The 22,869-nt window shown below is 35.7% G+C and overlaps 1 protein-coding gene and 1 long non-coding RNA gene across 2 annotated transcripts in view; one reads left to right on the forward strand and one right to left on the reverse strand.

The window, feature by feature from the left end:
- The window catches only part of LOC141508114 (cysteine and histidine-rich domain-containing protein 1), a 30,867-nt gene extending 10,804 nt beyond the window's left edge, over positions 1-20,063 (reverse strand). The window contains exons 1-6 of the mRNA XM_074216440.1: positions 19,852-20,063; positions 9,998-10,047; positions 2,251-2,307; positions 1,546-1,706; positions 1,158-1,261; positions 388-446 (exon numbers count right to left, since the gene is read on the reverse strand). Coding sequence (XP_074072541.1) covers positions 388-446; positions 1,158-1,261; positions 1,546-1,706; positions 2,251-2,307; positions 9,998-10,047; positions 19,852-19,915 — 495 coding nt within the window. The 5' untranslated portion in view covers positions 19,916-20,063. The remainder of the gene's footprint in view (positions 1-387; positions 447-1,157; positions 1,262-1,545; positions 1,707-2,250; positions 2,308-9,997; positions 10,048-19,851) is intronic.
- A 43-nt stretch (positions 20,064-20,106) lies between these two features.
- The window catches only part of LOC141508115 (uncharacterized), an 83,457-nt gene continuing 80,694 nt past the window's right edge, over positions 20,107-22,869 (forward strand). The window contains exons 1-2 of the long non-coding RNA XR_012474345.1: positions 20,107-20,206; positions 22,217-22,298. This is a non-coding gene — a long non-coding RNA (uncharacterized LOC141508115). The remainder of the gene's footprint in view (positions 20,207-22,216; positions 22,299-22,869) is intronic.

Raw genomic sequence — 22,869 nt, forward strand, 5'->3', positions numbered from 1 at the left:
TGGGGAAAAATGTGCTCACCTATGACTGTGTAACATCTATATTATATTTACCTGCCTGTGATACAGATAAGTCTACTTTTTAAGTTTCAAGACTGATCCTGCAAATCTATGGCTCATTAAATCTGGATCTGGTCAGTAATTTATCTATTTATCTTCCTTAACTTTCAGAATCCAGAACAAGTCCCTTTGCAAACTTCCTGAACAAGTGAGTAAAAAAGACTGATGAGGCTAATACATCAACTCTGGAAACTGCAAAAAAAAAACAAACAAAACAAAAACAAAACCCCAGCTAACTACTGGATGAGTATTTTGTTCACCTTTACAAATGTGTAATGTTCTATGGCTTCATGTGACTTCCATTATAGGTTTTATAAAAAAGCAATTTACCTTTACACAGCCACCATTTTTACATGAAGTCCCAATCTTAATTTCATCACTGTCCTCATCTGAAATATGAAAGGGTTTTTATAAGTATTCTCTAGAAAAAGCATTGTAATTCATTAATATTTTTGCCTTTCAGTTTCTTTATAGAAAATGTCTCCATAAAGATAGTCATATTAATATTTTAAAAAATAATTTATATTAAAAATTATGCTCTATGTATTAAATTTCTAGTTATTAGATGACAAAACAGCTTAGGATTAAGCTGTTTTAAATTTTAAAATTTACAACAAACTTTAAAAAGCACATTTCAAAAGCAAATTTAAAAAGCATATTTTAAATAAAAAGTTAACAAATTTTAAAAAGCTTCTTTGGGAATATACAATATTATGCTCGTTTCTTGACTAAAGAAGAAATCAAAGAAAGAAGGACAAAAAGAATAATACATAAAATGCATTTTAAAAGGGATTTTAAAATTATATTAACAATAACCCACAAGAAAAAGAAAATATAATACATTTTCAATATTAATATTGAATGTAAATATTCAATAAATAGAATACATTTTCTAGTGTTTCTATCACCCTTTACACAATTCTTAGTAATATATTACTGCTTATATTAATTGACTGTACTCTTAAATTTTCAACTATTTGAATGAATTGGCTCAGCTATAACATCCTCCTCTTTCATAGTTTACATTAATTAAACTTTTACTAGCTCCCTTTTCAAGAACCCCATGAATTGTATACAGAGCAAGATAATAAAATTCTTACCCTTTTTATCTACTTCATTCTCAGATGACAGTTTAAGTTTATCCAGTGCTTGTTTTAGTGAAGCAGCTATTTTCAACTCCAAGTTTGTCATTGGTTCATCTGGGCTAGAGAATTTGTGAACACTATTGTTATCAAATTTAAAATATATTTATTTGTAGCCCAAATGAATATACTTAAATCCAAGAAACATGTGCATGATTCAACACAGGCAAGTATTCATTCTAAAAACTGTTATAACCTATTAAATATTTAGAGAAAACTTCCTAAGTTCATAAACATCTGTACTTTCAATATCATTACATAACAATCAAAGGAAATGAGATAAAATTCTGGGAATAAGTGCTATTGCTAAGAATATCAGAAACATACAATTGTTTTTAAAGTATACCTTGGCCTTTTTATTGCTTCTACTGGTTTAGGTGCTTGGATAATGTGTTCTTGAAATTTAGGTTTCAATTCAGACAACTCCTTCTTCTCAGAGGTAGTCTTGACTTCGGGTTTGACAGGCTCAGGGGGTTTCTCATCATTGTGCTTACCCTTTGTACAGCCCTATTAATAAAAATTTTTACTTTAGTATTATAGCGCTTATTCAAAAATGTATTAGTTAATACCTGAAGTTCCAGTTTTATGAGTTCTTAAATTCTTTCAGTCATATCCTTTAACCCTTTAAATTCTCTCTCACATACACATAGAATTCATAGTGATAAGAGCAAACAGAGATTTAAAAAACCTATAGGTTTGTTTTTGTCTAAAACTTTATCCTTATCATTTTTTCTTTTCAATTATAATAGGAAGCAAGTGAATATTAATAACTAATACAATGTCATAACTTATGGCTTCAAAATGGTCATACAAAAGAAGAGAAAGACAAGGTAGTTCCTTTTCACAAGCTCAGATTGTTGCTAAATTAGTCATTAAAATTAATTGGGTGGCATCAGGAAGAGTTCAAGATGAAAGGAACTGTCAGTGTTTATACTAAATCCTTTAATATAGAAATTTTCCTACACTATAAGAAGCTTTATTAAATCATAATATAGCAACATAGAGTAAAATTAAGGTCCATTAAACATTACAATAAATATGAATTACTTACTACAATGCTTAAAAAATCAGAAAAATCTGTTGTTCTTCTTTTACAGCAAGACCAACCCTATGAAAATGAGAAAAAAAATTGAATGGCAATTTATATAAGACTGACAAATCACCTCCTATACAATACAAAGGGTAATTTTTATTGGAGTATTAATTTCTATCTTTGAAATTATAATAGTTATGTGATGAAACTTAAATTGTGTATCAAATACCTTGCATATTCAGTTAATCCTGGTTGTAAGAACTCAATCCTCAAAATGTTACTGTTAAACTTTTTTAGACTGTATATTTTAAATATAGCAAATATGTACTCTGTATAATATTTTAATAAAGCAACCTTGAAACAACACAAAATTTACAAATCAAAGATATTTCAAGAACTGGTAGCAAAGAAAATGAGGCTCAACATGATTTACTCTATGAGATTTAATACCTCACTAATAATAACTAGTTTACAATTAATAACTAATTTCTTTCTTAAAATCATTTCTAATATCTGATTTAAAAACTACAAACATAAGGGAATGGAGTTGCAAAATCAAATATCAACTCAGACCAAAGGAACCCCACTCTACATACCTACTGAAAAAAATTAAATTTTTATTACTAAAAATTGTCCACATACCTGTTCAAAAGTACTTCTGAACTCTATACAATTCTACCCTAGTATACTTGGTAAGTCTTACAAAGGACCTGATGTAAAATGAAGCAAGAGCTAGAAGGATATAGAATGATTACACATTTTAACAAAAACAATTCTAAAAACTTAAGAACTATGATAATGTATTTGATGAATATTCACAACTCCTGGAATGTAAGAAGGGATAGTGATATTCCCCCCTAAAAGAATGTCAAAAGAATTATTTTTAAAAATGCACAGAATAGGACTGAAACCCAGAAAAGTACAAATACAAGCAAGGTTCTATTGTAATTTAATATGGTGAATTTGAAATAAACTTAAAAAAAATGTACATAGTGGACAGCCAGGGTTTTTTTTTATTAATATGGAATCCTCTTTTTCTTTGATTTCTACATAGAACTATTCATACATGTGAGATCATAATAAAAAATTAAATAAATAAAATGTAAAATGTTATTAAAAATGATTACTATACATATGTGGTGTGTAATTAATATACAATACACAGGGATTAACATCCCAGCCAGAGATTTACTAAAATTATCACAAATTCAGGATTACACATACCAATTTTGATTGCTGTAGTACTGATTTGTTCTGATATATTTCAAATAAATTTATCAAACATTGAAACAGATGAGAAATTTAAAGTTGGAAGAGAATATTCAATATGAATTCTGCATGTCATCAGAGTCAAGGACACTGTTAATCTTAGGAACAACCAGGAGGACAAAAAGAATGGTAAAGAAGACTTTCTAGTTCCTGCCACATGAAAATCAGATGGGGTAACCAGGAATAGAAGAGAAGACTTAGAAGGCCCACTATACTGTAGCTCTCCATTAAGTACTTAAATTACTGTCACGTTTAAGAGAAATAAATCAGACCCGATCTGTTTAGCCCCAATAAAACTAAGAGTAATGGAGGGTGATTTGGAAAAAAGTCTTATATTAGATTTGATGTAGTAAGGAAACCACTTGACTGTTAGAGCTTTCTGAAGACTACAAGAGTGGATTTATTCTCATTAGGTTTCCAAGTAAAGTCCAAAAGACAACTTTATCAGGTATCTTGGAGAGGGAATTCTTTTTTGCAGGAACAAGTTGGCCTAAATAGCTGAAAACACCTTAAAAACTTTGAAACTATGACCTAGTCCAATCCTTCATTTTACTGATATGGAAACTAAGGGTCAAAAAGGGGAATCAATTTGCCACAAGTCACATAAAATAGTAAATTGCTAAGATACCCACTCTTTTATCTATTCCAGCCTATTCCTAAAAATAGCGAAGCTGGGGAGATCTGGGCAGAGAGATTTTGTAATCATTTCCCCCTCCTTTGTAACAAATGCTACAATCCTTTCTTTTTCTGTATTGTTATATTTTCTTACAAACAAAGCCCTATAAGCAAGTAATGTTCCTATTAGTCTGTTATGTAAACCTATCTAAACTACTATCTCCCAAGTTATCTCAGCAGCCCTCCTAGTTATATATCTTGAACTTCTTGAGGCTAACTTGTGTTAACAAAAACTAGCACCTTTAGTCTGGGTACCATAAAACTAAAAATTTAAGGTTAAGCTATAATTCTTAACTCCAGACATGCACTGGATTGCAGCCTGCATTTTGTTACTCCTAAATCCCTCCTAGTGCTGGCCTAATCCCTCTCCTAACTTCTCCCTGCATAGGAGGTAGACTACATTCCCTTAAAAGTTCCACTAACTGTCCCAATCTACTAAACTCAGCTGATTGGTCTGGCAGCTTACTTGCAGCTAGCTATATTCGTCTTCTATATGCCCTCCTTTTGACTCTCTCCCTCCTTTTCTGTCTGCTGCTGCTCCTTCTGTTCTTTAACTCCATTATCTTCATTAAAACTCACTTTCTTTACCTTGTTCCCTCTTTAAAAAAACCGAATTTGTAATTTTGTTTTGTTCTATCTCCTGATTTAAAATGTATGGACTTAGACTCCCGAGTTAAGAGAGCCTTGTGATTTCTTCACAGATAAATGAACCCTCACTGATCCTTGTAAGCCCCCCTTCCTGAGCAATTCTCCGCACTACATAATTGGCAACAAATGTGGGGCTAATGGGGCTTCATTTAGCATCTGGCCCATCACTTCACTGATAAGTAAAAATCTAACTTGTGCTTAAAGATCCTTCCCAGTAAGAGGAAACATGATTGCCCAAAGAAGTGTATTTTTATTTTGGAGAGCACCAATTGTTAAAAGATTCTCCTTACATGAAGTCTAAATGTCCCTTGGCAGTTTCCATTACTCATTTTGCTGAGATACCTGAGATACATCACAGCTAATAATTTATTGGACTAGTTTATATCTATCAATTGCTACAATATGTGTGTGTGTGTGTGTGTGTGTGTGTGTGTGTGTGTGTGTGTGTATCTGTAGGTACAGATACACACATAATCATAAATATGCATTCTTATTACTTAATAACCTGAGCTTTTAAAAAAATTCTAACATATCTTGCATTAATAAAATTATTTCATCTGTACTGCCTAAGGTTATGAACCACCAAATCCAGCATCCTATTCACTGAACTCCATAGAAAAATACTTGAAGACAGCTATCACAAGTTTTGAAATCCTCTCTTTACTATCACCTCTCCTCACTCCTAAATAACCTCAACCCACCTTCATATGGTATAATTTCTATGATCTTCACTAATTGAGCCTAATTGAAATACTAATTGAAATACATCAGTCTCTAACTTTTATCCTAAAATATGGTACCCATATCTGGGCAAGTATGATCTTAAAGAAAGTATGGTCTGGACAGTACAAAAGGTCCATCACCTCCTTTATCCCAGGCATAATGTCTCTCTAAATGAAGTCTAAAGATTGTATTAGTTTTTTGTTTTGTTTTGGTGAGGCAATGGGTTAAATGACTTGCCCAAAGTCAGCTAGGTAATCATTAAGTGTTTAAGGCTGGATCTGAACTCAGCTCTTCCTGACTCCAGGAGCAGTGCTCTATCCACTGCACTACTTAGTTGCCCCATTAGTTTTTTTGGTTGCTATATATCACACTGTTGACTCAAATTGTTCCACTAAACCAGCACATATTTTTTTAGGGAAAAAAAATCATCATTTAGTCATGTTTCTAAAACTTGTAAAGTTGATTTTTTTGGATTCAATTTTAATACTTCACATTTCTGACTATTAAATTTCATCTTATTTTTAATTTGATCCAACAATTTAATCTAACAAGGTTTACTAAGATCCCCTCACCCAATGCTGGGTGAGTAGTTGTTTTTCATTCAATTGTATCTGACTCTTTGCGACCCTGTGGATATGCCATTCAGTCTTTCATTATTTCTCAAAGTCTGTCTAAGTTCATTTTTCTTTTGGCAACTTACTGTCCATGGATTTTCTTAGCAAAGAAACTGGAATGATTTGCTAACTCCTCCAGTGAATTATATCTTGCCAGAACTCTCCACTATGACTTGTTTGCCTTGGATAACCCTGCATAGTATAGTTCAAAGTTTCATTTAGCTCTGCAAGCCCTTTTGCCATGAAAAGGTAGTGACCTATGGAGGGGATGAACCAAATCTAAATCAACTGATATCTTTCTTTTTCCTGACCTCTAATAGATGAGTGTCAAATGTTCAACTGGATGTCATAAGTTAACCAATGGTGCAAGAATCCTGGGATAATGCCAGAGAATCATGAGAGAATACACTTAACAGATATCTCTTTTTACCCAAGAATGGATACATACAACAGCTAAATACCAGGACCAAAGAAGAATATAAAATTGTACTGATGAGCTTAGTTCCAAGAAAAGAGAGATAAGAGCAGGCATATTTTAACTGCTTCCCCATCTACCCATAAGATACTTCCATATCTGGTGGGGACACAGAAATGAGTTGAGATCGTCTCCACTTCATTTCTATTATAAATTTTAGTTGCAAAGTAACTAACTTCCCTCTCTCTCTGTAACACTGTCTCATCTAAAATGTCTTTCTTTGTAACACTGTTTCATCTAAAATGTCTCCTAGCAACCACTTACTAACATTAGTCACCAGGAGGTGAGAGTAACATATTGTTACACAAAAGAAATAAATATGGTATAGCCACAGGACAATAAGGAAAGTTAACCAGGGGAATAGTATAAGTACAAAAGACTTGTATGGTGTGTGAGCCAGATTAGGATAATTTTTAAAGCCAAATACAGTATTATGAGCAAGTCTGTTTAAATAGGCCAAGCAGTGTCATGAATTTTTAACAGGTGTTAGCCTAAGGTCCTACAGTCTGTTATTCTGAAAGTCTACATTTCAAGAAACCAGGTTAATCATGTCTTCTTTTCTCTCTAAACTTTCTTCACCATATTATCCCCTCCCTTTCCCCTTTCTAAATTTCCATGGCCTAGAGGAAAAGACTGTCTCTAGGCTTGTATTCGTATTCCCAGACACAAACACACTCCTCCCTCCAGCTCTTTCTTACTCCTTAGTTCAATGTTCCCCCAGTCATGTCTACTAATCCTGGGGGGGGGGGGGGGGGGGGCGGGGGGCGGGGCGGGGTGTGTCTCTCAGGGATCTTTCTAGGGCTCTCTTCACCTTCCTCTCTACAATTTAACTTGCTGAACTAATCCGTTCTGGGAATTCAATTATCATCTTTAGGCTAATGATTCTCAAATCTATTTACTCAGCCCTAACTTCTTGAGCAATCTCCCATCTTCCACCACCAGCAATGAGAAAATTTTATTCAATTGTGGAAATTGTGATGAGTATGAGGGTAAATATAATTGGTTTAGATGAAAAGATGGACCACCACTTTCTGTTGCTTTAGAGACCCTTCATTAAAAACCTTATGCTGACCAAAAACCTTGTTTTGATCTGAAGATGAAGTAAAGAATTTTCTCACAATCATGTATCTCAAGGCACCCATGTGTCTTATCTGAAAACTAAAAACTAGCCTACTACTGGTTAATCATGAATATAGACACTGGGGGGAAGAGTGGCACCTCTTTATCTGATTTCAGTTAAGTGTACCTGTTCACTCACCCCTTTGAAATATTAGACAGAGACCAAATATTATTTTCATATCCTGGAAGCATCTATTTTCACCCCAATGCTTATCTAAAAGCAGCTCAGTCTCAGGCCACAGAGAAACTGACCCTAAGGCTATCCTATCCCACCAGGTACAGAGATGTAACTATTTCAGCTCCTTTGAGATGATAGGAATTATCTTCCTATTTTCTTTTCCAAACTCACCCCTTACCCTTTGCTGCTCCCCATATAAAACCTACCCACACCCTTACCTGTGATGGAGGCTGCTATTATCAGCCCCATTACAAGCATGATCTTGTAACTGTGCCTAATTCTTCTTTATGCTGCTCTCCCTCTTGGCAGCTGCTGCAGCTCCTTCCAACTACCTTTATTGTTCTCTTCTTTAGCTTCTGCTAATCACAATAAAAAGTAATAAATCTTTTTGTCCCTAAATAATTGTGGGCCAGTCAAGTCTTTTGTGAATTTGTCACACATTCTCAACCTTAAACTAGATCACACCCCAACATTTTTTGACTCCATCTCAGTGATCCTGGCCACCTTGCTATTACTCATACAAAACACACCATATCATGACTTCAAACATTTTCAATAGTTAGTCCCCATAAATAGATGGTTCTTCCTCCATATCTCTAGCTCTCAGGGTCCTTCAAATTCCAGCTAAAACCCCATCTTCTACAGAAAGTCTTTCCCAATCCTTTTTAGTGCTAATCCCCTCCCTTTACTGATTATTTCAATTTATCCATTGTATAGCATGTTTGTACAGAATTGTTTGCATATTGACTCCCTCATTAGACCATGAGTTCCTTGAGATTAAGGGACTGTCTTCTGCATTTCTTTATATCAGCAAGACAGGAAAAATACTTTTTAAGTACTTATATTACAGGCACTGCTAAATCCTGGGATTACAAATATGAAAAAGACAATTCCTACCCTCAAAGAACTTACCATCTACTAGTGCAAAACAATTTATAAAAGGGGGCCAGACAGCACACTGCAAAGAGGGCATACTGTGGCAGGAACAAGACAGTGATGTAGGTATCCAAGACAAATAGAGAAATTAGTGGTTAATGAAGAGATGACAGGGATTTTGAGCCCCTTATAAAGGGACACCATGGGAGCATTTTTTTTGGTTTATCTCTTCAATAAGAATGATAGAAGAAGTTGAGGGTCCTGATGAGGCTGAATTCCAAAGATGAGCAGTCTCCAAGGTGATGAATTTCCTGATGTGAGCTTATTCTGGTGAGGGAGAGGGAGGGTGAGGAGGGTATCATAATGATGATCTCAAAAGTTTAAAATAAGCAAAACACAGTTGCTTAGCGCAAAGCCTGGCATAGTAGGCACTTAATATTTACTGACTATCATAAAAAAAACCCAGATTTTTTAAAAAAGAAAACATGAAGTTTTAGAAATTTAAAATATCTGCTACAATTTTAAGCGTCTGCTTTTGTATGGATGCAAAAAAAAGGGGTGAGGGAAGAGTGTTTCAACTTAGCTGAAAATTTTTAAAAATTGTATTTTTTCTTGTTCAAATCAGATGTGGATATAAAAAGAAAGAATGGTAAGAAAAGTGATGAAGTTTAGCAGGAAAATACATTACATTCAGGATTAGCATTCAACAGGGGATTGGCATTGATATATATAAAGCAAATCATAGGTAGGGTGGGGCAAGCCATTAAGAGGACATTTTTTATTTTTATTCATTCATTCATTCATTCATTCATTCATTCATTCATTCCTTTCGTTTGTTTATTTATTTTAGGGGTTTTTTTGCAAGGCAAATGGGGTTAAGTGGCTTGCCCAAGGCCACACAACTAGGTCATTATTAAGTGTCTGAGACTGGATTGGAACTCAGGTACTCCTGACTTCAGGGCCGGTGCTTTATCCACTGCACCACCTAGCCACCTGGAGAGGACATTTAAAAAAAACTTTTATACCTTTTAATCTCCAGTCTTGGCCTTTTAAAAATCATCCTAAATTAACTGTACTAAGGAAGCAGAAAAAGCAAGTCACAAATTACATGCAAAGATAGGAAACAGTAAGAAAACATATAAAAGATTAATTAACTAAATTCACTTATCTATATTTTACTATGCCTACCTTTAAAGCATCATGAAAGACTGGAACTCCTGGATGATATGTGCAAGACTCTGGCAAAAAAAAGGTAACAATGTTTAAACCATCACTACTACTACTACCATCATCAATATCCCCCAACTTCTCTTATTATCCTTTCCAAATGTATTCAATTCCTTTAAAATCAGGATAATTAAAAAATTCAAATTTAAATATGAACCTAAACTTTAAGAAACATTTTTATATCCCAAAAGAGGACAGAATATGAAACTGTAAAAATCTGAAACTTCCACATAGAGCATTTTTTAAAAATTGTATTAAACATACTATTATAGAACATTTCCCTGCTTATCTGTATCTCCTCCTGAACAACCTTCTGTTTTCTTTGGGTATCATTGCCATTATCTACCTTTCCCCCTCACTTCAAAATCCTTCTACCCCCCCAAATAAAAACCATCCTTTGGGGGGGCATCTTAACCCCATTACCTTGCAAAGAAAAAACAAAGCCATTCTTTGTCAGTTGGTCATTAAACACTTATTATTTGCCAAACGCTGTATTTTCAATAAACACATCAACCAAAACAAATTCACTCATTGGTCAAGTCTAATAAAGTATATCCCATTCTGTATCTCTCTGGTTCATTACCTCTCTGTCAAGAGGCACAATCATCATCAATCTTATGAAGTCATGACTAACCATTTTATTCATAGAAGTTATTTTGTCTTTCAAAGTTGTCTTCCCTTAAATGTAGTCACTGTAGAAATAATTCTTTTAGGTTCTGCTCATTTCCCTCTGTATTAGTTCATACAAGTCTTAAGTTTCTATGAATTCTTCCCTTTTAACATTTCTTATGGCACAATAGGATTTTATTACTTTCTGATTTTGTTCACCACTATTCAACTGTTGGATGCTCACTTTGTTCCTGCTTCTTTAGCACCACACAAAATGAGGCTCTGAACATTTTTTATACAACCTTTTTTTTTTGGATTTTGCAAGGCAAATAGGGTTAAGTGGCTTGTCCAAGGCCACACAGCTAGGTAATTACTAAGTGTCTGAGACCGGATTTGAACCCAGGTACTCCTGACTCCAAGGCCGGTGCTTTATCCACTACGCCACCTAGCCACCCCATACAACCTTTTCCAATATGATTTCTTTGGTGTTTATGCCTAGTATATTATTAGATCAAAGAGTTTACAACTTGGTGACTATTTTTTGTGTCCAACCCATTTTTTTCACCTCAGGTCCCCAAGGTTCAGGCCCTCTAATTCTTTGCCTAAATTACTGCAATAGTCTCCTAATTTATTTTCCTGTCTAAAAAGTCTTTTATCTTTCCAGTTCATCCTATACATTTCTACTAAGTTATTTTACTCGAGTACAGATCTGAACATCTGACTGCCCTACTCAATCAATTTCATCAACTTCCTAATGTCTAACCTTATTCATAACTATTTGCTATTTGAATCTTTTTGTCCAGCCTCACTGGGCAAGTCACTTAACTTATTGTTTCACTTTCCTCACCTACAAAATAAGCAGATTATGACAAACTGATTTGCCAATAAAATCCCCAAAGTGGTCACAATGCATCAGATATAATTGAAAAATTGAACAAGAACAACAATGGAGATGAACTGGCAATTTTCAAAAGGAGAAATACAAGCTTCCAATAATCAAATGAAAGAAATGTTCCAAATCATGAACAAGGGAAAAGCAAATAATAACAACCCTGAGGTTTCACCTCACATCCCTACACCAGCAAAGAAATCAAAAAACTAAAATAATAAATGTGGAAAGGTTTGTAGTAAAAAGAGTATATTAATGCATTGTTGGTGCAAACATTGCAAAACTAATTAGAAATTATACTAGAAAAGTCAGTAAACTATATGTCCTTTAACCCAGTAATGGCATTATTAGGTAAACCCCAAGGAGGTCAAAGCAAGAAAGTTACCAGAATATTCATAACAGCATCTTTTTGTGGTAGCAAATAAGTACAAATAACAAAGGTACTCAATTTGGTAATGACTGAATGAAGAATGTTCCATGAATATAACTAAATATTAACGCACTTTTAAGAAATGACAAATGGGGTGGCTAGGTGGCATAGTGGATAAAGCACTAGCCTTGGAGTCGGGAGTACCTGGGTTCAAATACCGTCTCAGACACTTAGTAATTACCTAGCTGTGTGGCCTTGGGCAAGCCACTTTGACTCCAGATTTGAGGTAATCAGGGTTAAGTGACTTGCCCAAGGTCACAGGGGTAGTTAAGACTCAAGGGTCTGAGATTGGATTCTAACTCCTGTCCTCCTGACTTCAAAGCCAGTACTCTATCCACTGTTCCACCTAGCTGCCCCTTATTATGTAGCTAGGGAATTAATTGCCCATATTACTTGACCTAATATGAGTACAAGTGCTAAGTGGCAGAAGAGATTTTTGTACCCAGGGTCTCTGACTCCAAATCTAGTTCTCCTTCTACTTCACCAATCCATCTTTTCCACATAGGAGAACTGTAGTAGAAGGCTAATAATTCACATTAAAAAAGAATGCTAACAAGAGCAATCATAAAATCAGATGCTGAATAAAAAATACCAAATATGAATTTTTTAAAAAGCATGAACCAGAAATATAAAAACATGGAGATCATAACTATCACTGAATCTTGCCAAAATGTGATTTGTGAATGGAATATGGCTATAGAAAGTTGTATATGGCATTATTCAAATGGACCAAAATAAGAAGGGCAGAGTAACAATATATAGTATTAAGATATAGTCACATAAGGAAATACAAGAACCAGGGACAAAAGGATGAAAGAGCAAGGAGCAGGATGGTAGAGAACAGAATATTTAGAAAAAAGATTAAAAGAGGAAGAAAGAGAAGGAAACTTTACAGAAGAAATAAACCTTAGAAGAATAGGAGGATCTAAAAATTGAAATTTTGAAGATACAAGGAAGCAAAACTTTCACTCTTTGAAGATGATATGACAGTATACTTAGAGAAAGCAGGAAAATCATCTAAAAAACTCCTTAAACTGATTAACAAATTCAGCAAAGTAGCAGGGATAAAATAACCCCCATAAATTATCAGCATTTCTATCTATGAACAACAAAGCCCAAGAGCAAGAGATAGAAAGAGAAATTCCATTTAAAATAACTATACACAACATTAAATACTTAGGAATCTACTTCCCAAGACAAACCCAGAAACTGCATGAACACAATTATAAAGCACTTCTCACCCAAATAAAGTCAGACCTATAATTGGAAAAATGTCATATACTCATGGTTAATTTGAGCTACTATAATAAAAATGACAATTCTACCCAAATTAAATTACTTATTCAGTGCATTCAAACTACCAAATAATGAACTTACTGAGCTAGAAAAAATAGTAACAAAATTCATCTGGAGCAACAAAAGGGCAAGAATAACAAGGGGACTGATGAAAAAAATTTGTGAAGAAAGGTAGCCTAGCTCTACCAGATCTAAAACTATACTATAATGCTACAGTCATCAAAACTGGTATTGGTTAAGAAAAAGTAATTGGATTAGGATAGGTTCTAAAGAAATTGCAGTAAATGACTATAGCAATCTTCTATTTGATAAACCCAAAGATATTAGCTTCTGAGATAAGAACTCACTATTTGACAAAAATTATTGGAAAAACTGGAGAACAGTATGGCAATAACTAGGCATAGATCCACATCTCACACCCTATACCAATATAAGGTCAAAATAGGGACAGGAATTAGACATAAAGAGCAATACCATAGATAAATTAATACTCTATCAGATCTATGGAAAGGGGATAAATTTATGACCAAACAAGAATTAGAGCATATTATAAGCTGCAAAATAAATTATATTGACTATATCAAAAAGTTTTTGCACTAATAAAATCAATACTGCCAAAATTAGAAGGAAAGCAGGAAGCTGGGAAACAATCTTCACAACTACAAGTTCTGATAAAGGCCTCATTTCTAAAATATATAGAGAATTGCAACAAATTTATATGGTCACATCATTCCCCAATTGACTAATGGTCAAAAGACATCAACAGACAGTTTTCAAATGAAGAAATTAAAGCTATATATAATTGTATTAAAAAATGCTCCAAATCATTATTGATTACAAAAATGCAAATTAAAACAAGTATCAACTTAAACCTATCAGACTGACCAAGATGAGGAAAAGGGAAAATGATCAATAATAGAGAAGTTGTGGGAGGATTAGCACATCGCTGTATTGCTGATGGAGTTGTGAACAGATCCAACCATTCTGAAGAGCAATATGGAACTATGCCCAAAGAGCAATAAAACTGTTCATTCTCTTTGACCCAGCAATTCCAATTCTAGGTCTATATCCAGAAGAAATTATAAAGGGAAAAGTCCTGCATGTTTCAAAATATTCACAGCAGTTCTTTTTGTAGTGGGAAAGAACTGGAAATTGAGGGGATGCCCATCAATTGGAGAATGGCTAAACAAGTTATAGTTCGTGAATATTATGGAATACTATTGTTTCATAAGAAATCATAAAGGGTTGGACTCTAGAGAACAATGGAATGATTTATGGGATCTGAGGCTGAGCAAAACCAAGACAACAATGTATACATTAGCAACAACATTGTGAAATGAACAACCTTAATGGAAGCAGCTCTTTTCTGCAGTTTAGAGAGCTAACTGCATTAAACTGGCTATGGACTATATAATCTCCATCAACAGGAAGAAAAACAAAACAAAATAAAACAAAACACACACACACACAAATACAACCCTTCAGAATCTGATAAACACGTTATAAAAAGTATCTCTTATCCTTAATCCTAATTCCTCATACTGAAAATTACTCATTTGTAAACATGTTTATCAAAATTTGTATGTAAAATACTAACCTGACTGTTCACTGCTGAGGGGAGGGGGAGTGGAAGGAAATTTTCTAACTTAAAAATATACGTGTGCACATGAATGAAAATAATTTTTTTTTTAGGTTTTTGCAAGGAAAACAGGGTTAAGTGGCTTGCCCAAGGCTACACAGCTAGGTAATTAAGTGTCTGAGATGGGACTTGAACCCAGGTACTCCTAATTCCAGGGTCGGTGCTTTATCTACTATGCCACCTAGCTGCCCCAGAAAATAAATAAATTTTAAAAAAGAAAAAGAAAAAAGAAATTTTTGAAAACAAAGAAAATAAAGCCATCATAATACAGTGAGAACTTATCACTCAACCAGCTTTGGTTAATAATTTCTAAAAGACACATGGGAAGTGGGGCAGAAAGAAAAATGAATAGCAAAACATGATATTGCCCATTAAGGAAAATATTAAGTGTGCTCAAGCTCAGGAAGAATGGAGACAATAATTATTACTAAAGACAAAGAAAATATTATTTTTAAAGTTATTTTGGAGTAAGAAGATCCAAGAGAGCAGAGTAAATGATACTTTGGGGTGGATGTAAACAAAAGGGAAAAATTCATGTCTAATTTTGCTTCTGTTTTCACTAGTAAGGATCAAAGGACTATTGATTTTGTGTTGCAAGATGCCTTGGAGATCATCATTTAGTTCAAGCACTTCATTTTACAGAAATTAAATACCTTTCCCAGGATCTCAAAGATAGTAAAAAAGCAAATTCAGAATTCAAACCTAGGTCTCTTAATTTGAATTTGCACATTTTCACTAAGTTGCTGCAGAGAGAAAAATAAAAAGTTAATGGAAAAAGATAAATTAGGAGATAACAACAGTATCCAACTGTAACCACTTGTTTAAGGCACCAAGCCTAGACAACTACATTCCAGGCTTCTGACAGAACTTGCAGATGTCATCATTGAGCAGCTGTCACTGATCTCTGAAAGATCATGGCAAATGGGAAAGATGTCCTAGCATTGAAGGGCAAATACTGCTCTGATGTTAACTTCAATTTCTGGCAATATTCTATAACATAACATTAAAGGGATAATTTATTAGCAACTATAAAAGGAAATGTCAGCCTGTAAGAACCAAATACAATTTGTAGGAATCTCAACAAGAATAAACCATAGAGATTAACTCATTTACTTGCTTGAAAGGATTATAGATCTAGAAATTCAGGGAAGGCATATATGCTAAATGTTTAGTATAGTTAAGATTTCAGGTTGTCAACATCTCTCAGTTGATCCTTATGGATAAGACATAGAACAAATATACTAGATAGATTCAGAATATGCATTAATGGGTCAAAAATCAATTTTCAGGTAAGTCACCCTTGAAATTCCTTAACATAATGTTGAGTATTTTTTAAAATTATACTCAATTATTTGGTTATTAGTAAAATGAAAACTCCTTGAGGTTAAGGACTGTTTTCCTTTCATTTCTGCCACCAACACATAATGGAGATTTAATGAATGTTTGCTGATCAATTGGATAAAATATAGATAATAAGATTACTAAAAAAAATATGCAAATACCAGGATACTGATAATATCAGCTAAAATAATGGTTAACATCAGAATTCAAGATCTTACCTGGCTAGAATAATGGGTCATCAATGAAGATAAAATTTAATAGGAAGAAATATATTCAGCATCAAAATATTAACTTCACAAATATAAAAGGGGCAAAAACAATATTTCTCTTAAAGGAAAACTGAGGATTCTGGTGAACTATTAAGAATGAAATGAATTTGCATAAGAATGTAAACTATATTATCAACAATCATTTATTAAGCACTGAAGTATCAAGAACTGTGCTAGGAATAAAAGAAAAACATGAAACAATTTTTACCTCCACATAACTATATTCAAAGCTATCTGGTTGAGAAGGAGGCACTGGCTTCTGGTTTCATTAGAACTGAGCCTTGAAGAAAATGAGGGATTTTCAGAGATGAAGTAAAAGGAGTGTTTTCCAGGTAAGTGGAATGGTAAAGTTTTAGAAAGTAAGAAGCATGATACACCTGGGCTATATTGTACATGGAGAATGATAGAAAGGTAGGTTGGAACTACCAAGGGCTTTGAATGTCATTTAAGTGTTGTTTGATTCCTAGAGTAATAAGAAATCTATGGAGTTTACTGTGTAAGAGAATGGCATGGTCAGCTGTGTAGAAAATGAATTTGAGTCAGAGGGGACAAGAAGCAGGGAGATCAATTAGGAGGTTAACTCAAAGTCTAGGCAAGAGATGATGAAGGTTTGAATCAGGGTAGTGGCTATGGGTGGAGAAAGGAGAGAGAGAGAGAGAGAGAGAGAGAGAGAGAGAGAGAGAGAGAGAGAGAGAGAGAGAGAGAGAGGTGCAAGTGATCCCAAAGTGGAAAAACTAAGGTTTAGCAACTACTTGAATAAACAGGTCCAGGGAGAAGAGGCCAGTTAGGGTTGAATGACTTACCCAAGGTCACAGAGCTAGTAAGTGTAGATTGTCTGAGTCTGAATTCCAACTCCTGGCCTTCTTACTCCAAGGCCAGTGCTCTATCCACTGTACCACCTAGTTGCCCTTATTTGCATTGAATATATATATGAACAATAGATAAGAAGTGAAAGAATATGAAGTTATCAAAAGAATCACACATTATTAGCAATATTATCAAATCACCAATAAAAAAGGAAATCCTAATAAAAAGATTTAAATTTCATCTTAGGGGCAGCTAAGTGGTGAATGGATAGAACACAGGCCCTGGAGTCTAGCTAGAGTCCTTGAGTTCAAATCTGAGCTCAGACATTTAATAATTAACTAGCTGTGGTGGCCTTGGGCAAGCCACTTGACCCCATTTGCTTGCAAAAACCTAAAAATAAATAAATAAGTAAATGAATTTCATCTTGAACTCAAAAAACTGGCAAAGATGACAGAAGTTTGGAATTGTCAATCTTAGAGGGGTTGTAGAAGATAGGACATTCTGAAATATTAATGGAATTTAGATCAGAATAACTATTTTGGAAATTAATTTGGAATTATAGAAATAAATTGACTAAATGCCCATTCCCTTTGACCAGCCACTCCACTAATAGAAAAATACCACAAGGAGATCACTGATAAGATGTAAATCCTCAGATACAACAAAATATCTATAACACAATTTTGGAAACAGTATATGTCCATCAATTGGCGGAATGACTAAACAAATTGTAATATATATAACAGAATTTGAGGAATAGAGACATGAAAAGATTTACATAGCTAATGCAGGCAACAATAAGCATGACTATAGCAATTTAAGCAGAAAGAACTATCACAAAACATCCAAAAAATTAATGTTATTAAATTTCAAGAAACAATTATAGTCCCAAAGGAGAGATGTGAGAAGACATCCCCCAAACCACTCCTCTGCAGAAGCCAAAGGTCCACAGACAAGATAAAATGCATATATTTTCAGACTTTTTTGATGTACCAATTAGATTTGCTTATTTTTTTCCTTCCTTTTTTTCTTTAAAAATGTCATTTGTTACTTAGGACGACTCTATCCTCTCCAGGGAACCATGAATTTTAAAAAATATTTTTGATAACTTCATTTCAATAAATGTTTTCTTTGTAATCTTGTCATTTTTCCATATGCATTTAAAAATCTTTTCTGAGAAGAGGTCCATAGACTTCACCAGAATGTCAAAGAGGTCTATGAATCAAAAAAAGTTTAAAAACTGTTATTTGAAGTCAACTTGGCTTAAATTAACTTAAAGTTGATTCATCAGATGCCTATAAATTGCATGGCAATAGGTCAAAATCCATTATCTCCAATAAGTGTGATTCTACAAGATAATGTATAAATAAACATAAAATACAACTTTCTTTTTTTAGGGTTTTTTTTTTTTGCAAGACAAATAGGGTTAAGTGGCTTGCCCAAGGCCACACAGCTAGGTACTTATTAAGTTTCTGAGGCCCATTTGAGCTCAGGTACTCCTGACTCCAGGGCCTGTGCTCTATGTACTGCGCCACCTAGTCGCCCTAAAATACCACTTTCAATGATACACGTTAATTGTGTACACACACACACACACAATCATACCTAATAGAAGGACACTCAGAATCAGATTTAAGGAAGAATGGGGCCTAGAGAGTTTGGCTGACTTGAGCTGGACAGATCCTCTAACTCCACATTCTGTTCTCTATTCTAAGGAGAGAGAGTGTGAGAAAAATCTCAGCAATTGTGTAGTTACAATGTCCTTTATGGTCAAATACAGAAACTGATACTTTGTAACAGACTAAATCAACAGTAACATTAAAATTCAACAAAAGTTGCAACAATCTTTCCAAACAAAGGCATAGTAAATGAAAAAAATAAAAAAAACTTTTACAGCTGAGTATAAAAGTCTGGAATTTTGGCACTGTATTAGAAGAAGCATAACTGAAATGCCAGATTAAGAACCACATGTTCTTTCCTACACCTCAACTGTAATGCGATCTAATTTTATTCTTTGGAATAAAGGGCAAAGGGCCCGATATTGTCTTTAAATGATGAGGTCCCCCAGGTATTGCTTAGTAAGAAGGGATAAAGTTGACAGCAGAATGAGGATGGGCAGGGGGAGATTCAGAAGGTGACTAGGCAAAACACGTGGGGCCGGGGGGAGTTGATATCTTTATTGGTGAGTGGAGGGTAGAGGACTGGGGACGGGATCAAGGGTACAGGAGGGGATTGGGTAATAGGGAGAGAATAAAAGGGGAAACTTTGGGGGTGCAGGGGTGCGGTTGAGGGGGTCGCCTCGCGGCTCTAAGGGAGCCTCCGGAGGGGGCCGGGGCGCTGGCCGCGGTGTGGGTGGCCGGAGGGCTGCGGGTGCTGCGGAGCCTGGGGAGGGGGGACTTTGCAACCTCGGCCTGGGGCTACTGGGCCACCCTTACCGGCATGGGGGCGGGGGAGGAACTGGGCCACCCGAAGAGCCCGGGCCGGGGCAGGAAAATGAAGGGGAAGGAGCCGGCGCGGGGCTGGGGATGTTCTTACCATCCGTGTTGGTTTCGGGATCAAAACGCTGGCCGCAGCCTCGGTTGTAGCAGAGCAAGGACATGGCTCTCTCCCCAGCCCCGGGCGATGGGTGAACTGACAGAAGCCGCAGCGCAGCGGCAGCTGCAAGGACTCTTCAACCGCAGTCTGCTTTCTGACTCCGCCGGAGACAGTCGGTTTCCGGAAACGGCCGGTTCCGCTTCGGGAACCTTCGCGAACTTTCCGGTCGCGCGCAAGCGCAGTAGAAGCCCGGCGGAGCGGAAGGAGGAGGCGGGGCGGCGCGGTGGCGCCGCGCCGCGCGCTGCGGAGGCCGCTCGGGGTCTAACAGCCACAACCGTCATTACGTGTGGAGGAAGTGTGTGAGCTGGGCTAGGGCTTCCAGAGCCTGGGAAACGCGTTCCGACGGGGGCTAAGGAGAGGCAGAGGGGGGTTTGGACTTGACCTTTGAACGCCGAGCCCCTTGGGCCTTAGGGTCCTTGTGAACGCTCTCTGCAGCCTGTGGTTGTCTCCAGAGATGGCAGGAATGGCCACGAGAGGGTGGAAGACCCATACTAAAGGAATGGTTTCTTTGGATCCTGGACATAGTCAATGTTCAAATGTTCAAAAAATAAATATAATAATAAATATATAAATAAATTATATATGTAATAAAAATAATAAAAAAAAAGAGCCTTTGTCTTTGGCCCTTTTCTAAGGAATACCCTTCCTGCCTCCCTCCCCTTTCCCCCTAATTCCCCCCAACACCCTCATGTTTTAATTGGTTGATTGGTATATATTTTTTTCCTTTTGCTCCTTATAACCCCTATAACTAAAACAAAAGAAATAAACGTTTTGGGGATGAATGAATGGGGGGGGGAAAGCCTTACTAAGTTTTTAAGTTACAATGCTATCCTTTTTAATAATTTTCCAAGATATATCTATATCTATATATATATATATCTATATATATATATATATCTATATATATATATATATATATATATATATATATATAGTTTGCTTTGTATTTGTTTCTTGCCTCTTCCATTTGATTGTAAGTTCCTTGAGGCCAGGGACTGTTTTTTCCCTCCATTTGTATCTGAGCTTAAAGTTTGAATGCTTATTATATGCTCTAAAGTTTTGGAGATACAAATATAAATAAACTGGTTTTACCTTTAAGGAGTTTTTATTCTAATAGATGAATATAATACAGACTCAGTATGTTGGTGGCCAGGAAAGTGTTCTATCAGGGAAGTCAAAAGGATGATGACTGAATGGCTTTGTTGATTACTGTTCGCAGAGCTAAAGGTTAGAAAAAAGAAGGCAGGGAAGGGAAACAGGTAATAGTGGCTGTAGGTCTGAGTTTACCTTGGTCAAACTCACCAATCAGAAACCCAGGCTCTCAAGTGAGACCTGAAGTACCAGGTGGGAGATGGAGGCTGGAGCTCAGAAATATGGACTAAAGATGGTTTGGGAACCACCCAGGAGTTGTTACATAGGTGTGCCTGTAGTCTTAACCTATAAATTCACCATTGGTCACAAAGTTCTAAAGATTTCATTTAGGTTTTCCTTTTAATTATTATTGTAGTAATCTTGTAAATTTATCCTAGACCTGCTTAATTCACCTTGTATTAATCACTATAAGTTTTGATAAGTTTTCCTTTTTTCTTCACGTTGATCTTTTATAAGAAGGATAAAATACTAAGTTATATTCATGTAATTTGTTAGACCATTCTCTAATCAATGGGCAAATGCTCTTTTTCTGAGTTCTTTACTACCACAAAACAAGTTATGCTACTCAGAATATTCTAGTATAGGGGGCATCTCTATTATATTCTAATGGAGAATCAATTTACCTAAGGATGTTGGAAGGGAGAAACGGGTTGGGAAAGTGTACTTTGTCAGGCTAGGATAAAAAGGTTAAGAGGCTAGAGGGTCTAGGCTAAAGTTAGATGAGGTATGGCTGCAATCTTTCTTCAAATGATGGCTAGAGTCCAGGAGAGATGTTGATGCAGGACACAGGAAAAGACTTATGTTGGACTTAAAGCTCATGCCCTTTGGGACAGGAAAGACTAATGTATCTGCATATAACACTACCCATACCCAATGAGTATTGTCCTGGCACTCCTTAGAGGACAGTCCATGTGGCATGCACCTGGAGCCAGGTGCTGAACCACTCCCCAAGTACCACCCTTGTCCAATCCTATGGAAATGCATTTAAGTAAAGTGTCCTAGAAGAGAATTTTTTCCTTCTTTCCTCCTCTTTACAGGATGACCACTTTCTCTAAGCTAGAACATGTGCTTATGGCCTTTACTTCATGTGACTGAACTTGAGTCTAGGCCAACCAGCTCTTATGACTGTTTTTACTTTCTCCCTTACTCTCAGGCAGTCTCTTCTGGAACTTTGATATTCAGCCTGTCCTCAAGCTTAAGGCCTCTGCTCCCTGGCACTGGAACTCATAAAGCTGGTGAGTCTCAGCTCAGCCAAGTCTAATGGCTGCATTCCTTTCACCCTTTCTCTTAGCTACCTCACTTAGACCTTTGTTATTCACCTGGTCCTTGAATTCACTTACAAGCAGTTTACAGTCTCTCCAGGAAAAAAAATAGTTTTAATTTGAGGATCTTTCAGGTTTATGAAATAAAAATCCTGAGCTATTTCAACTCCAGGGCTAGTTGTGAGTGTTTCACCTTTAAGAGCTTTTTGTCTTTATTGGCAACACCAATTTCTCCCACAATTTCACAACTTGGTGTGATGATGGTTTATTCTTGTACAAATATTAATGGGGGTGGCTAGGTGGCATAGTGGATAAAGCACCGGCCCTGGAGTCAGGAGTACCTGGGTTCAAATCCAGTCTCAGGCACTTAATAATTACCTAGCTAGCCTTGGGCATGCCACTTAACCCCATTTGCCTTGCAAAAAAACCCCCAAAATAAAATAAAATAAAAGTATTAATGGACCATGGAATACATTTAATGGAGTGAGCTCCCTAGCATAATTTCAAATGTTTTCCACTTCATAGTTCTGCTATCAAAAACAAA

Source organism: Macrotis lagotis, chromosome 1 (assembly GCF_037893015.1).
Source record: "Macrotis lagotis isolate mMagLag1 chromosome 1, bilby.v1.9.chrom.fasta, whole genome shotgun sequence".
Taxonomy (NCBI): domain Eukaryota; kingdom Metazoa; phylum Chordata; class Mammalia; order Peramelemorphia; family Peramelidae; genus Macrotis; species Macrotis lagotis.